This window comes from Eptatretus burgeri, chromosome 16 (genome assembly GCF_056783735.1).
Source record: "Eptatretus burgeri isolate ZD-2024b chromosome 16, Ebu_testis_v1, whole genome shotgun sequence".
NCBI lineage: Eukaryota > Metazoa > Chordata > Myxini > Myxiniformes > Myxinidae > Eptatretus > Eptatretus burgeri.
Genome location: NC_140976.1, coordinates 21904886 through 21922640, shown reverse-complemented (window position 1 = coordinate 21922640; position 17755 = coordinate 21904886). Strand labels below are relative to the sequence as shown.

The 17755-nt window shown below is 45.1% G+C and overlaps 1 protein-coding gene across 6 annotated transcripts in view; it reads left to right on the top strand.

Moving 5' to 3' along the window:
* LOC147010691 (kelch-like protein 13) overlaps positions 1-17755 on the top strand; it is a 92808-nt gene that overhangs the window by 16390 nt on the left and 58663 nt on the right. The window contains exon 2 of one of the 6 annotated variants that reach the window (XM_085859470.1): positions 272-385. The exons of 3 other annotated variants lie outside the window; for them this stretch is intronic. In XM_085859470.1, coding sequence (XP_085715596.1) covers positions 327-385 — 59 coding nt within the window. In that variant the 5' untranslated portion in view covers positions 272-326. Of the gene's footprint in view, positions 1-271; positions 386-1734; positions 1819-10810; positions 10908-17755 lie in introns of all 6 variants that reach the window. 2 more of the 6 variants (XM_085859472.1, XM_085859476.1) reach the window with 2 other exon arrangements.

Sequence of the window (17755 nt, the reverse complement as noted above, 5' to 3'; positions counted from 1 at the left end):
TATATATATATATATATGTATGTCCAAAGGTATTTACTTTCTTCTCCATTACATATTTTGTGTGTCATCCATGCCTACCAGTGGTTCCCTGTTTTTTTTTGTTTTTTTTTCTTCAGCCACAACCAGGTGAGTGCCCCTATGTTTTATATTTACATTTTTGCAACCAAATGTCAAGTTTCTTCAAACTGCTGAGTTATGTTAGTAGAGAAAAGAAAAGATGGCAGTACCATAGAGCTGCTGGGGCTTAGCACTGCTGTCTTTCTTTCAACAGATAATGATTTCCATTGCAACCATTTTCAAAATCGCTTCCTCAAATCCACGTAGTCATGTTTTCGTGGCACGTCCAAGAGAAGGTGCAGTGGAAATGCTTTGCTACCTCTCCCTGGTAAGGGCCTGTACATGGAGATTGGATTGGTGGATCTGTCAAGTGTTTGGGAAGAACCAAAGTAATGAGCAAAGGTGGAGATGCAATGATTTTTGAAGACTTGGTAGACTTCTTTTCAGCTGTGCAGCAACCGATGCCTGAGATGGCTGGATTGAAATCACATTTCATGCTTATCACACTAATATTAGCATACCGGTTCTTCGTTTCACCTAGAGAGCAAAAGGATGTGGACTGTCTTGGCTGTTGTCCAAACAGTATCCCTGGACAGTTTGTTGGACTTGATAGATTATTTTCTGCAAAGCCCACAAGAACAATTGTGGCATCTTTGGGGAATATTCTTCTTCCTTGATTGATGTCAATCAGACTGTGCTTTTGTGATTAAAATACCGTTCACAAAGTACATTTAAATGCATCTCGTACTGCTTCATGTCGAAACTCGCGTAAAGCAAGCTGTTAAGAAACCAGAGTAGTTCTGTCTGTGTGAAGCCACTATTTATAACTAATGACATCAAATTCGATATTGTGACAATTCTTACAAGTACTGTATGCATTTGCTGCAACCGTACTGGGACAAGCATCACATGCATGTCGTGCACATGTGGTAATCCACGTTTCAAACCATTTTTGACAATTTGTTTGTGATCGGTGATTGCCGACATAAATAATTTCACCTTCTGAGTTGTGATGTTGCTGGCAATCACAAAAACAATGTGTGCCCTTTGCTATTGCCAGAAATACAAGGCAATCTGGTCTGCTGTATTTTCTATGAAAATCTGTAAGATTAAACAGCTCGGTTATGTTCTCCATTTGCTCCCTCTTCCCATCCTCAACCTCTCCTGTGCACTTCCTGGAATATTAGTTTGATGAAAGCCACAACGCTCTCACTGACTTCTAGTGCAAGCCTCCTTCCCCTTTTCGTATCTGGAACAGCTTGAATACCGTAATCTCAATTTGTGTTCAACGGAGCTCATCAACTGTTTTCTTGATATTCCAACGAAGTAGTACTAGAGATGTTTTATTTTATTATTTTTTGTCTTTCTTTCCCTGTGGCAATCTGACACTTGTCCTTGTCCAGGTGTTCATATATTCACAGGTTTCAACTGCTGTTTAATTGAATTGACCAGTGTCGTATATCTTGTGCAAATACAAACGACCTACACTGCCTGAACTTCCCTCACTTTTATTTAACCACAATTGGCTGTCCCGTTCACCAACTGATTTCATTGTGACATGCCCTTGTAACTTTGTACTCTTATCCAGTGACACCTGGGGGTACATTGTTTTTAATCACTTTATCCTCTCAGGATTATCATCAGGCTCTGTATTTTATCTCCTCTCTCTCCTTCCAGACACCACTTCTGATTGGACTTCACCTGCAGCGTTTTTACGTCTAGTTCTCATCAATGACTCATGGGGACTCTCTGCAACCTAAGGCAAAATTTGATTTGGCGGTGGGGGGGGGGTGACAGGAGAATGCATATCTTGTGTTGTACTTTGATCTTTGTCCCTTGCCAAAGACTATGTATGCCCTCCCCCACTCCCCCCTCCAAAATCTACATTTGGCTCTTTGTCTTGGAGACAGTTAATTTACTGTTATACTCCCTCACCTTTGATACAATCACTTAAATTTATCTAACTTTTTAATGAAGGAGCGAACAATAAATGTGAAGGTGCATGTCGTTTCCCACAGCGGTAAACACATTAACAACAAAAAGAAAGTTGGTATAATCCATTTTTATCTCCCTTCCAAATCGACTCATATGAGCCTTTTAAAGGGACTAGCATTCCATTCTCTTATAGTGACTTCTTAATTTCATAATCTCACATGATTTATGACTGCCGACTTGTGCACTTTGGCCTGTGAAATTGGCATCGTGGTAAAAAAAAACAAAAATTGGAAGAGCACTTGGGAGAGTGCATACCTCCGCCACGCAATGCCTGATCCAGTCGAACATATCGGGCCCAATAAATTTTTGAAATATCATGCTATATATGCTGTGTATCGTTTTTGTCCCCATCTCTCAATGGTGAAGAATCACTTTAAGAATTAAAAAATTCTCGTATCTGGATCGTGATTTGGATCCTCACCAAAATTGAATCAATTTGGCCTTGTCACACACCCAACCTGTCCACCAAGTTTTGTCTGAATCTGTCGACAATTTCTTGAGATATCCTGCTGTATATCAATTTAGCCCAATCTCAATGGTGAAGAATCACTTAAAAAAAATTCTAGGAGCCGGATCTTCACCAATATCTAATCAGTTCGTTCTTTTCACATACCTAACTTGCCCACCAAATTTCATCTGAATCCATCCACAACTCTGAGATATCCTTCAAACAAACAGATAGACAGGGGTGAAAACATAACTATCTTCCACCTTTGGTGGCATAGATAACAATAAACCAGTTTAATTTGTTAAATGTTTATTTTAAAACGAGTGATTTTGTTTGGAGTGAATTTTTGCCTCCACCACCAAAGATGGAAGGAGGTTATGTTTTCACGTCTGTCTGCCTGTCTCCTGTTTGTTTGTTTGTGTGCAGGATAGCTCAAGAAGTTATTGACAGATTCAGATGAAATTTGGTGAACAGGTTGGGTATGTGACAAGAACGAATTGGTTGGATTTTGGTGAAAATCTGAATCTGGATCCAATAATTTTTTTCGGTGATTCGTCGCCTTTGAGCGATGGGGCTAAAACCAATATATAGCATGATGTCTCATAAAGTTGTGGACCGATTAGGATGTGTGACAAGGATGAATTGTTTAGATTTTGGTGACTATCTGGATTCGAGAATTTATTTTAATTTTGAAAGTGATTCTTTATTAGTGACAGATGGGGCCCAAAAAATGATATATAGCATGATATCCCGATATGTTGTACTTGATCTGGCATTTCATGGTGGAGGTATGCGCTCTACCGAGTGCCCTTCAGGTTGGTTCATTAGGGATTTATTCACTGTTTTGGTTATGGAGGCTTAGGTTCTATGTGTGACGAGCTCATCACATTTGATGACGTGTTTGTGCACACATATACACAAAATGAAGGCATGATCAACTTGAAGCAAGGCTCAGGTCTGACATTTTAATAACCGAGTGGTCTTCATCTGGGACCTCAAAACCACTGGTCGAAATGTCAGACCTGACTGAGTCGCGTGCCTCCATAGGCAACGATAAAAGTTGGTGGTCCCTTAACAGCATGTTCTAAAACGAGCATTTTGTGAACTTGAAATGCATGGATATCTTGTCTATCGGCAAAACTGCAAAAAAAAAGGGGCTTTTATGCATTGACTTTTAAATATTACTTTCCATGGGTTTTCTGCACTTTCGAACACAGGCAATGTTCCTGTAGATGAATTGGATATGAATACCTCTTCTTGATGATTGCATATGGTGCTTTCATCAGAGATTGATGGTCCACATCTCCACTCTCGTAGCTTCTTGTCACCGCATAACAAATCGGCGGTTGTTACCAGTCTAATTTCTCTGCAGTAAATGTTGTTTTTATGGCAATTGTCATTCACAGCCATTCTTACACCACGGCAGCTTAATTCTCTTGAATCAGTTGAATTATTTGAGCAAGAGTTGCAGCCCTTGTCATGTTTAGGATCTCGGCATGCGAGTAAATGTCGTGAATGGTTGTCCAACAGGATTTAAAACAGTCATATGATGACCGGATTAAATGTCGTGAATGGTTGTCCAACAGGATTTAAAACCATGAATCGTCATCTTATTTACTGAGATTCAAACTGCTGAGTTGAGCTTCCTGGTACTTCATACTTGAACACAGAGTTAATTTATTAATAACTAAGAATTATGAATGTGTGCAAATGGTCTGCCTACATTGATGCATTGATATGTTGATTACTAATCTGGGTTGTCAAATGGTTGCATGGAATGTCCGATCTGATGAAACTAAGCCGTTGACCATCATTTTAAAATGTTAAATGCATGTTTCGTGTTCATACGGTGGTACAGGGTATGTCACAAGACTCGTTACCCCCTACAACGATTGCATGCGTGCTTATACATAGATAATGTTGATGTATGGCATATGTTGCGGTATGTATTAATATTCCATCGCATTTGCATACACGGTGTCATGTTAAGTGTAATGTGCCTTGCCTGTGTGTGTGGTCTTTAATGAGCCCACATACTCATTACTATTCGCTCTTCGAGGGAATATTTCCTTTGTCAGCCATCATTTAGTAGCAATATCTGAAAAAACTATATAAACACGAATAATAAACATATGCATAAGGGTGTTCCAAAAAAAAATGAAAGTTTGATTTTTGCTGCTCCCTGATTTTGTCTTTGTTCCAATACCCCATAAGAACTTATAGGTCAAAAATGAACAAAATTCCATGATATTTAGGGGTTCCTCAAGTTGGCACAATTATGTCCATTATGGAGAGGGCATTTTGCACTGCAATGTCAAAAAGCTCATCTAGGTCTCCTTGGAAAAACTATTCTTTCATCCTATATCACTGCTGTGGTTTTTGAAAATATCAAACAGCCATATTAATTGTGAAGTGTACTGCATTGTGCATATTCGACGGCAAGTTGTCAGTTACAGTTTGGCAAATTTCAACAATATTGTCAACTTGAGGAACCCATAAACATCCTCCAATCTGCTTCATATTTGGTGTGTGTTTCTACTGTCAAATGGAACAAAGGCACACCCAGGGAGCATGAATATTCATACTTTTATTTTTTTACCCCCTATTATGAAGCACCCTAATATGCATGCATACATAGATGTGTACTATATAGAGGTAACAGTGATAGTCATTGAAACAATAAACTATAAATGTTAAACCGTGTGCACAAAGTACTCAATAATATTGCTCATTCAGACCGAAGAAATGGCCAAAGTGTTGCTTCATTTTTTTTTTGACCTATGCTGTAGCTTTTATGAATGTGAGTCATGTGACATTTATTTTTTTAATGAAAATGCCTTCAGTGTGTCTTTAGTTTTGAAGACGTTGTACCTTCGTGACAACAGAAAACTTCAATGATTCCTAAGTAGTGGATCTACTATTCGGTACTGATGATGGAATGGTATTTGATTTAAAAGAACAGTAGGGCCATAGAACATCCACAACAACAGTCATATGATGAACAGATTAAATGGAGACCAACAACAACTATCCTGTGATGGTTATGCTTGAAGTGCCAGCCATTTGGATGCCATGATGTCCTCCACCATGGTGAACACTTTGAGAATAGACTTGACTGTCTAGCGGGTTAAAAGTTTGAAGCCTATTTCGATGCCGTAGGCAATATTGTAAGACATTGTCAAGTATACCTAAAAGAAAAGAAAAGAAGAGAGAAAAAAAACAACAAAAAAACATGCCGAACAAAGGGACTTACAATGTCCTTTTCAATCTAGATTGGGTGATATTTGCTGCTATTTATTCTTCTCTGTAACCCTTTTTTTTTGGGGGGGGGGGTAGTTTAAAGGGGAATAAGTTCTGTTTGTGCAGAGTTTGATAATCTATATTTTAAAGTACCTGGATTTCTCCGTCCGTCACTCTTTTTGCTGTGATGGCATTACGTCTAGCATTCGGCCTCTAGTGATGTGCACGTAATGGCGGAGTCCAGCACTCAACCCGTCCCGTTGCTTCACCGACGGCAGTTGAACAACATAACCCATATATTTGACTCTATCTGATGTCTGTCGGCGATGGGGAGAATGCGAGACACAAGGTGTCGGGTTGACTGATTTTGCAAGATGACGTTGCGTCCAGGACGTCATTACACCATTACGTCTCGTGCTCGGCTAGGCCTTTATGGCAGTGTATTTTTTATGACTTGATGAGAATTAAATTTTGCAACTTGGAAGAAAAAAAATAGACCTAACACCTGATCCCTGGGAACATTAAACTAATTCATAATGTTTACTTATGATATTTATTTTGTGAATAAGTGTGTGTTTTACTAAAATTAATGCTGGGTCATTAGCAGTAAACAAAACGTTTCTGGAATAAAAATATAAAAAATTCCAAATATTGACTGACAATAAACTGTATCATAATACTGTAACAAACAAGTTATGTTCTTCAACTACCACCAGTGAAGCAGTGGGTTCAGTGCAAGTGCACTTTAAGAGGACAACACTGTACTTGGAATTTTGTGGTTGTGCAAAACAAGAACAAATTTTTTTTTTTTGCAATTACTATTTGCACATTAATCAGTAGACTCCAGGTGCTCTCAGAAACACTTGTAACATGCATGGTGATTATTGCGATTTTGGGGTGGGGGGGGTGAAATCTGAAAGTCCCTGAAACGCTTTTACTTTATTGCACATTCTCGGGGGGGGGGGGGTGGGAAGAAAGATTAAATCAACTTTTCCCAATAATTGCCCTGTTGCCTTGTAAATATGTGCAATGAAGTGAGACTAATATAATGCGATCTAATTCACTTTTGGAGGTGTATTGGGAAAATGTGAGGCCCCGCGAGGGCAATCGAGCCTGTGACTCGCAGGGGCAAAAGTTGTTGCAGGTCTGTGGCAATCGATCTCCAAATTTACTCCTGTGATCTTTGACATGAGAAGAAAAAGGTTAATTATCCCCACACTTTAAAAAAAACAACAACATAAAATTGGGGGATATTGTAATTGGCTACGTCTGTTTGTCCATCTGTCACACAGTCTCCTCCTAAAAGGTTGCGCAGAAATTCACCAAACTTGGTAGTTATGATCACCACATGGCAAGATTGTCGAGAGCAGTTTTTGGCTCCGCCACCTGGGGCAGGGTCAAAAGTGAAATACGAACGCATTTTAAAACATTTTTTAAATTATAACTTTGTATATGCAGTCAACATTGTGGCAGGGCATGAAATATCGATCCTTTTGGATATAAGCCCATGTTCATGCCCCAAGGGGACTTGGTCACAAGGGTCAAAATGGAAAAATACAATTTTAACTCAATTTTATATTAGCTCATTCCTGGTGGAACATTTTGCCATCTTTCAACTGTGCTTTAGATTAGAAGTGTGGGGATTTGTGATGGCATGCCGTCGACCTCGTTCAATTCATTTAATGCAATGCATACGTTGTCTTAGCATGTTTATTGTCTGATATCGGTGATGTCATCCCCTATCCAAGTTTGTTCTTTCATCCCCTGTGTTTGTGCTTTCCTTGTTTGTGGTTCTCATTCAGTGGATGGGGGTTAGCTCAGCAGGTGAGTAGTGAACAGGAAAAAATGTTCACACATTTTCCAAACAAGTATTTCTGATCCAAGTTTCCCCCCCCCTCCCCTTCCTAAAGGTGTACATTGTCAATTCATTGGATTCCCAAGACAATGTCAATCGAATTCTGCTGGTTAATTGGCTGGTGTTTGAACAAATTTCCCTTTGTGTTCGCCAATACATTTTGATTTAAAATCCATATTGATGATGGCATGTCCAATTCTTGATGTCTGTGCACCTTTCCAAAGTGAGTGTGAGGGGGTTGGGTGGGTGGGGATGGTGGAGTGGAGTGGCTCTCAATACAATCCCATTGTGGAGGGATGTTTATGAATTCTACAGCCGTGGCTATTGAACCACTCTCTTGGCACCGCTGCCCATATGAAGATTTTGATTCCGAATCAAAGCGTCTCTGTTTTGTTGTGAATGTCAGATACCTCATTTGGGAAACTGAGACAGTTTACGTGTATGGAACCACATGGCGTATATTGTGTTTTGAAGTAAAATATTTTGCTTGCATGTATCTTCTGCTGGTGACTCACAAAATGTGGAATTGGTGTTAATCATATTTTGGAATTTAACTCTTAGGTTCTTGGTGGAACACTCAGGCCGTTACGACCCCATGCGTTGAATGTTGTATGTCTGGAGTCAGGGATTTCAAATTTGCCAAGGGTACTGACACACGATGGCAGGCATACTCTTTTCCAAAGGAACGGTGGGATGTTTATCATCTGAATGCAAATGCTAGCATATGGGAATGACAGGTTAATATCGTGTACTCTTGATTTTAATATCCTGCCTGCTGTGCATCAAGACAAAAGTTTGTCTGTGGATCTGATTCTACCGGGGGAAGCAAGACTATAATAATAATCTCTATGAACTGTCAATAATGGCGGTGGAGGGGGGAGGTTGAAGACCACTTTGGTCGTGTCTTCGAGACAAAAATGACCTCAATTGAAATGCTTTGCTTGTAAGCCTGTGCGAGTGCTTCAAAGGAATACTGCTTGCTATGCCTACATGGCTCTCTAATGAGATGAAATCTCCAGGGTGGAAATGCATGAGATGATACGCGTCCGGTGAATCCTCGTAGAATGTCCTGACATTGCTGTCTATCTGAAGCTAGCTAGCTATGTTTGGATTTGGTGTTGAGGATTGCATATAAAGCACTTCACGCAGGCTGTACTGTACTGTGGGCTTGCGGGCTATAAATAGGCATGGGCTGTGTTGGGGCTTCTCTCTCCTGGTTGACCCTGTGCTTTGTAGATCAATGCTTGGGAAAATTAGATTTCATCTGATGGAAGGCCTGATTTGCTCAGATTGTCCTCCCCACCTTCCTCCCTCCTCCCCTGAGTTGAACAAGAGAATGTGTTTACCTTTTTCTATTCTCTATTGTTTCGCTCACTTTGGGTTTTTGTCTTCTTTGCCAGATGTGAAGTGTAATTAAACTACAGTCGTTTCCCATGATTGGGGGGTTGGATAATGTCAAGGGCATCGTAAAATGGTCGCACGAGTGCACAAGATTTGTGTTGCCGTTCTCTCTTCGACTTCCTGTTTCAGCACAGCTCCTGTGATCTATGTTCGGTCTCCTCTTGCATCTTGTGCTGAGAACTTGGATATGTTTGCGTGTGCACTTGGTGGACAAGCCATGAGCAGTGCCCTGAAATTGTTGAGCGAAGCTGCGCTCCCCATTATCGCCATGTGAAAGTAGTGGTTGTAATTTGTTGGGAAGGTGGGGGTGAGTATCCGAGATGGTTTACAAAATGACCACCTCAACTGTTGGCGCTTTGTCGGTGTGCATGTTGGCGATGACCTATCACACAAAAGGGCTTGTCTCTCCTTTTGTCTCTTTCTGAATATGTTATCTGCACTGAGTATTTCAGCCATTCGTTCTTGTTTATAAACAGCAGAGGGGAATGGGAGGGCAAATGTCTTTCCACACATTGCAATTTTATTTGTGTGATCGATTGAATTTGAATGAATTACCTGTGTGAAATGTGCAGGATTGTTTGGATGTGCTTGGAACGGGCATGTCTGGGTTTAGATAATGTTGGGAATAATTGATGATCGAACTGAGGCCAGTCCCACCGTTCAAATTACTTGCCTGTATCCTCCATTTGTTGAGAGTCAGGCTGTAGGAATTTGTTCTCGACTTTAGTGTCACCGTTGAAAGCGAACGCCACGTGAGCTGTGAGCATTTGATCTTGCGAGTGTTCGAATGGATTATCACATTATTGGAGTTCTGATGTGTTCATAGATGTTGCTAATGGCAGAGAAAAATATCAAATAAAATATGTCTGAAAGGTGTGATGGTTAATCAGTTGTTGATTGCATTGATGGCATTTATCCCAGTTTTGTTTGCTGTTGTAAAAAAAAAAGACTATCCCTTTCTTTGTTTCGATGTGTTCTACAATATGGATCACATTGTTACGGGTTTGGGGGAAGTCCGGCTCCCTCAGTGTTGTGGAGGGGAGGGGGGGGTGCTTGGACCCGCCTCCAAACCTCCAACCCTGAAGCTGACGAGCCAAGGATAACTCCATGACCCTACGGGTTACAAAGCAACCACGGACGCAGTCTGAGGCAATTAAATCTGGTAGGGTGCCCGCACCCAACTCTCGCATTACCTTCCCAGTGATTTAGTTATCCCAGATGGGGAAACATGCTCTCGACTTCCCAGTTTTATAAATTACATACGACTCAGCTAAACAATAAGCGGAACGTCGGCTATTCTAGCACAGCGAATCAATGGGATACAACCTCCCATCTATTTATTACACGCGATGTCAAACCATTGGCAGAGACTGACAATCAAGCAGGTTGGAAACTGTTTATAAAGCAGGTTTATAAGTTTATAAAGTTTATAAAGCTCTGAGCTTTGGTCAGGTAACCTTCGACCACCACCATGGTTCTCTTCTTTTTTTTTTCCTTGTCCGCCTTGCGCTTCCCTTCACACTTTGTGCAGAAATGGCTTTCAATGTGTTTTGTGCTGTATGCAATGCGTGCATTTTGTCATGTGTGCACGGTCTGCACTGTGGGAAAGTGCAAGGGAGAGGAGGTTTAAGAGGGATGGGGAAAAAATAAGATTAAAAGGGATTGATCATGAGGGGTTTTTAGGAAGATTCGGGGAAGGAGAGGTTTGAGAGGGAGAGGAAGAGTGATTGGAAGGGATTGATGAAAAGAGGGGTTTGAGGAAGGAGAGGTTTGAGAGAAACACCACCACCCCCCCCCCTTCCCCCAATCCGCAGGACTGCACACACATTGATGAATAGCTCTGCCTGCGAAACACTGGGATGACAGTTTATAGTTGGGCCGAGATTTGACTCCAGGCTAAACAGCTTAGAGGTGAGTGTGCGTACCTCTAGCCCATCCTGTGAGCCCTGGGTCCAGATGATGGGAATGTTAAACAAATGTATAATGTTTGATATTGTAAAGTTTGACTGTTTACTAATTTATTTCGTGATCTGGAATCCCTGTTGGTCACTGTTAAAAAGAGTTGAGTGCATTTTATGCTCTGTCTTGTGTAAGGGTAGAGGAAAGTACGAGAGGAGGGGGTAGGGAGGGATGAAAGAGTGAGTTGAGGAGGTGATAAAGCAGGGTGTGAAAGTGCCAAGTACACAAGGGGAAGGGTGAAATGCATCCATGTGATATAGTGTGTTATTGGGGAGGAGGACAATATTTGTGAGGGATGGAGGTTCAGTATTCCCACCTTCCCATATGACACACCCCTGTAACATTCCATTCACCCAAAAAGTGTTATGTGCATTGGAGTGGCTGTGACCGGGAATCCTAATCCTTTGTGGTTTATCCCAGGACGTTAGCTGTAGTCGGTTATATGAAAAACTAGAACCGCACCAGGTAGAGTGCATACCTCTGCCAAGCTGAACAGTTTACGTTTTGTATCCCACTGATGGGCCGGATCTGGATCTGGACCTTCATCAAAATCTAATCGGCTTGTTCTTGTCACCTACCCAAATCGTCCACCAAATTTTGTCATAACTCATCCACATTTTTGAAATATTATGCTTTCCTGTAATATAATTTTTGTCCCCATCTCTCAATGGTGAAGAATCAGAGGATTTTTTTTTTTAATCTCGTATCCTGATCTTCACCAAAATCAAACAATTTGTCCTTTCCCCACACCCAACCTGTCCACCAAATCTCGTCTGAATTCGTCTATAACTGTTTGAGATATCATGTTTCATGCCACACAGTATATCGTTTTTGGCCCCAACACTCGATGGTGAAGAATCACTTAAAAAAATTATCAGATCCAGATCTTCACCAAAATCGAATCAATTCGTCTTTGTCACACACCAACCTGTCCTCCAAGTTTAGTCCGAATCTGTCCACAAAGTTTTCAGATTGTCTGCTACCCTGGTTGTCTCCAAGGGTGAATACATAACATCCATCCACTTTAGGTGGGGGAGGTAGCCAAGACTTTTATTTTATTTACGACCACAAAGTTTGATTCTCCTCCTCCCACTCCCCCCCCCCCTCCACTCCCACGCTTTATAACTCACCTGGAACATAGTTCCAGGGAGGTAATGGAATGACGTGTTGTCTGTCCACAAACACTTGCAACTTCTTCTCTGAAACTACACACAAAATTTAGATGAAACTTGACCACAACCTTCATGACCTGTGATGTACCAAAGCTTGTTCATGGCATAAAATAAAATAAAAAATACTAAGGTATTTACTTTCTTCTCCATTACATATTATGTTGGCCATCCATGTCTACCAGTGGTTCATATATATATATACATATATACATATATACATATATACATATATATATATATAAATACATATATACATATATATATATATATCTATATATATATATATGTATATATATATATATATATATACATATATATATATATATATATACATATATATATATATATATATATATATATATATATATATATATATATATATATATATATATATATATTGTTACGGATTCGCGCCCGCCGGCGTGCTGACGGCCACGTAACTCGAATCGCGGCACGTCGCCCACCGGACGGACAATCCAGTCGTGACCCTCTCGGACTAACGCCGGGAACCAGTCACGGGTGGACCTTTCGGTCTCACCGCGATCGAGCCAATCAGCCCCCGCGTGGGATAGGGTTGCTCGCCAAATTCGACCTACCTAAGTACCCACACGGAGGGTAGACCGGGCGATCGCACCTCGCCGCAGGTCGACTTCGGACACGGGCCACTTAAGCGACCCGTTCCGTACTATCGGGATGACCGAGCGGTGTTATCGTCGGCCTCGACGGTTCGATTAATTATCGGGCGTATTCAGCCCACTACCAACCCTTTACGTGAAGCAAGATGAGGATTCAATGAAGGAAATGACGAAGCGAAGCGGGAAACAGTTCAACACAAAGCACATTTATTCGCGATGAACGGAAAGCACACATATTCAATTCCACCAAAAGCACATAGAAAAGGAAAAGAAACACAATGCAATTTTACACAAAAAGCAAATGCGACAATGCAGATCTAATACCGATTACGCGAGCACACGGCAACATTTATACAATTTTACTTCACAGACGGCGCCGACAACACATACCCAAAACCAAGAAAAAGAATACCCTCAAGGATGAGGCGGGCCTGAGGCCGAGACCGGGTCGGGCCTACCCGTCTGGTGATGAGACGCGGAGCGGCGATGGTGCCTCAACTCCGCGGGCCTCGCGGACAGTGTCTGGTAGGGGGTGGGAAAGGGGCCCCCTTGGTCGCACTATCTCAGCGCGGGGGGAAACAGGAGGGGGTTGCTGATGCTCGGGGGAAAGGAGGATTTCTACTCTGCCTCGAGTCCCGCGACGAGCGTCTCCACCTCGACCAGGTCGCGCCGTCGGCCTCCCTGGTGTGCAGCTCCCGGCACGACGCGAGCACCCCCTCGTCTGCCCTCGCCGCCTCTCCACAGCTCCGTCCCCTTCGCTCCGACTCCAACGCACACGACGACGACCAACTCCTTCTTGCTTCTTCTTCCCAACTCCACCGCCCGCGAAGTCTTAACTTCCCTGACTTGACGAACGCGGTCGCTTATATAAGCCCCGTGGCTTCGCTCTCTCATCTTTGATCCCCTGCCTTCGACCTTTCACCTCGCTCCTCATTGGCCCGAGAAAAAGTGGGCGTGAATGCTTTTTGATCCATAAATTTGCATATAGCGATCGCCCTCCAACGCCCTGGAGGCGGGGCCAAATCGCCCCTCGCTCACCGATTGGACGGAACAAAAGTGGGCGTGTGTCGTTTTTGATCCGTTTTTGAAGTGGAAAATCCGTGGTTTTGTACACGCTGTTCGGCGCGCGCCCTGCACGAGTCCAACACCGGTACCCACAAGCGGCGCAAGAACGGTGGCGATGCGACGGTTGCGAGGTGTGACGTGAAGCGGCGCCGCGGTGGGTGGTTGATGTTGTGGTTGGTGGTGGTAACAATAGCGGTTGGTCCAAAATAAAGATAGTAAAAGAAAAACGGCTATCCTGAAGAGTCGCAGCACGCATGAATGACATGTATTCCCACTAGACAACGGGTTTGGGCCTAACTACACATATACTTACCGAGATATCTCACCAAAGGGACCTGAATGGTGGTTTGCGAATTTGGTAACCACAACACTACCCCCTCCCCTTTTTCAGACTCGTCCCGAGTCGTCAAATTCTCGTGTGCCATCATGTGCAGTTTTCCCCTAGTACATTTTACCTACGGATCCCTGAGTGCGACATTCATGGTATTCGTGTCCCCAAAATAAATAACCTGAGGGCTGCGTAACTACCTAAACAAACTCACTCACACGGACGACTTAAATAAAATTGCCGGCGCTAGGACAGACATGCCGGGGGCGCACTCATATTTACAGTACATCTTAACCTTAACTTACAAATTTTACACTAAACCATGGCCCAGGATCAATGAACTCTGCAAAAGAAAAGCAGTTAGCAGGGAGCCAGGCTGCCCACATGCAGTCTCTGGCTCAAACAATGCAGGTGACAGGGAACGTGGCTGGCTGCTCACACGCAGTCCAAGGCCTTCCCTTTTTGAACTGAACGCAGTGAACCACAACGGTGCATGGGCTGCACAAACGTAGTCTCCGTGCCAGCTCAAGTGGCACACGCAATGAACACAACGGATGGATGGATGGACACAAACACGGTGCACGGGCCGCCACTGCAGGCCCGTGTTGTAGCTGCCAACGGGGCAGTTCTTGCAGCTTGCAAACTGTTGCTTTCTGATCCTGGCGCACATGGCAATGAACAGGGGGGGGGGGGCAAAGCAAAAATTGAACGGGGCTGGTGAACAGGGGCAGTGGGCATGGCAAAGGCAGCAGGCAAACAGCCCGCAGAAGAACTGGCCGGCACAGGCCTTGCAGCACAACACGGCCAGCCGATGGCACAGGCCTTGCAGCAAAACAACAGCTGCCGATGAAGTTGGCCGGCCTCTGCCTTGAAGCAAAACACGGCCAGCCGATGAAGCTGGCCAGCCTTTGCCGTTCAGTGGAGGGAGTTCGGTGGTGCTGGCCACTTGGAAGGCGGGCTCGGACCTACCTACCTGTCTCCCTCCCACCTATCGCCTTTGCCTGTCACTGTACATACCCACTCCCTTAATTTGTCAAAAACCAATTTAGCCCCCACTTTTTTTTTTTTTTTGTTGTTGTTTTTATTTTCACTCCCCCACTATAAATCGTCCCCTAACCTCCTTTATCGTCTTTGTTCGGCTAACCTATCCTGTCACCTAGCCTACTCCCAACCCCTACGTTCCCTTCCCGGAGGGGAATAAGGGAGAGCTAGCGTCCTGTATCGAGGTCCAACGAAGCCTCAGAATGGCCTCCCCAGAGTTCAGCGATCTATAACCAAAGTGGGTCCAGCGGCCCACAACGACAGCGAGGGGATGGATGGTGCGGAGGGGTACACTTCCTAATCTACCCTAACCATTTAACTGTTAAACTACCCCGGGGCTTTCAACAAGCGCCTCTCGCTTAAACTATTGGTTCTAACAACCCAGATTCCCGTCGCCTGTGTTGGTGTCCTCACAATTTCGGGCCTCGCCCCCCAATTTTCTCTCCGTGCCCTCACACGGTCTCATGGCTGCGACACGTGGCTCCCTTTGGCAGGCACGACCCTCTGCCGATTCTCCGACGATGGCACCCCCGGGCACTACACTGCCTCCGAGCCTACCAGCTCCCTAACACCGGGGAGTGCCCCCCATGGCACCTCCCCTGAAACGCACACGTGGCAGGCTGGCTTCCCAGGCCCCTTTCCGAGGGTCACCCATGCCCACAACACTGCCCACGCGGCGAATGGCGCCCCGGGCCCCCGCACCAAGCAGGCGCACCCGTGCCCAGTACGCTATCCCGGCCCCCCATGGGCCCTTGGCCTACCGCGGCCGACTAGCCTGGTGCCCGGGGTACCCACTCAGCGATACTCACTTTTCGCAGCCACGCTCCCAGCCCGTCAACAGGGCTCCTGCACCCCTCCAAATGGGTTTCGAGCCTACATTCCCACCAACAGCAAAACGACCTCCATTTTGTAAATTTGACTAACCCCCTAACTCACTCTACACTGACCCCGGGGTCCCTTGGGCGGGAGTCACTCCTCCCCCCAATCACTCATCGCACCATGCATTCCCCATTCGCTCCATACACACAGACCCGCTGGCCTCACTTACTCACCAAGCACATGCACTCACCTCACAACTCTTCAGCACACACACCGCTGAACTCTGCCATCCTCCTAACTACCTCCCCTAACTAACTCTTGCTCCCACGTCGTCCCTTACACTATAGCACGTTCCTTTTAACCTACGTAGCTAAGCTACGTCCCCTCTACACATTCACAAGTCTGTCCATGTCCTCAAAATCAAAAAAATAACTTTCCCAACCTAAATCTCGCTACAATCCCTCTAACTCATCCATTCCACGGACTCCATGAGGACTTACCCCTGCCCCATGAAGTCGGTCTAACTAAGCTAACCCTTCCCCCTAACTAGTTTCCATCCTGTGCCCAGGTCAAGGGGGTCTTCCACCCCTTGCCCAGGAATCCTGTGCACCCGAAAGTGAGGCTTGTTTTTTTTTTTTTGTTTTTTTTTACATGCGCAGCACCAGCGCGGCAACTCAGAGCTCGCGCACTTTGCACCTGCCCGTGACGTCATGCAGCTGCACGTGTTCCTCGTCCCTCCTTGGACGGTACCATCCGGCAGAGATACCCCTCCTGCCAGATTCCAACCCCACGTGCAGCCATGGCGTCACCGTGCGCATAAAAAAAAAACACAAGCCCCACGTCTCGAGGGGTTCCCTACGCGAACACATGTGCTTTGCCCGTTGGAGCTTAACACACTCGATCGCGTGGAGAACCCGTCCGGTCCAAATCCGATATCCTGCCTAAACTTTGTTCGTCCGCGGGATCGGCAAATCCACCGCGTGTGTTTCCGGACCGGGACTTCACTCTCGCAAGCGAGCACGTGGCGGTCTCGTGCGTTGCACAGCACGAACCGCGTGCTCACTGCTGGGTGAACCCGGCACGGTCCCCGAAACAACTACAGCCGCTACTCGGCTTTCTTTCCTCTGTCGTCGTCGTCGCCATTCAACCCACGCACACCTGCGTGTTACGACGCTCACAGTCCATTCCATCACATTCACCCCGGGAGACGCGGCTGCGTGCTCCCGCATGCCAACCGACATCTCCCTTACATACCGCTCTCTCACACACACGGTCTCCCTTGCATTCGGCCGTTCACTCACGCACGCGGGGGCACTCACCCGCGGTGCCTCACTCATTCTGGCCGTTTCATCCACACACACGGCCTCACTCACACACGGTGTGCTGGGAAGCACGCACTCCGGCACCATCGCCACCACACCACTCACACACGGGGTCGCTTCCACACACGGGGACGCACTCACACCTTGCACCACACACACAGGGACAACTACACTGGGGATTCGTGTCCCCACAAGGGTCTCCGGGGCCTCTATACCCCCCAAGCTCTCCGTGCACCCGTTCACAGCACTCATCCCCTCAACCTCGCAAAGCACGACCGAACTCACCTGGTCGTGACTCGCCTCAAGGGGGCATACTCCCTCCCCTCGTTCCTGGAGGAGGCCATCCAGGTGCTCGCACTGGGTCTCGACACGCTCCGCGAGCTCACCCCCATTATCCTCCACTACCTCCGTGTGTGTG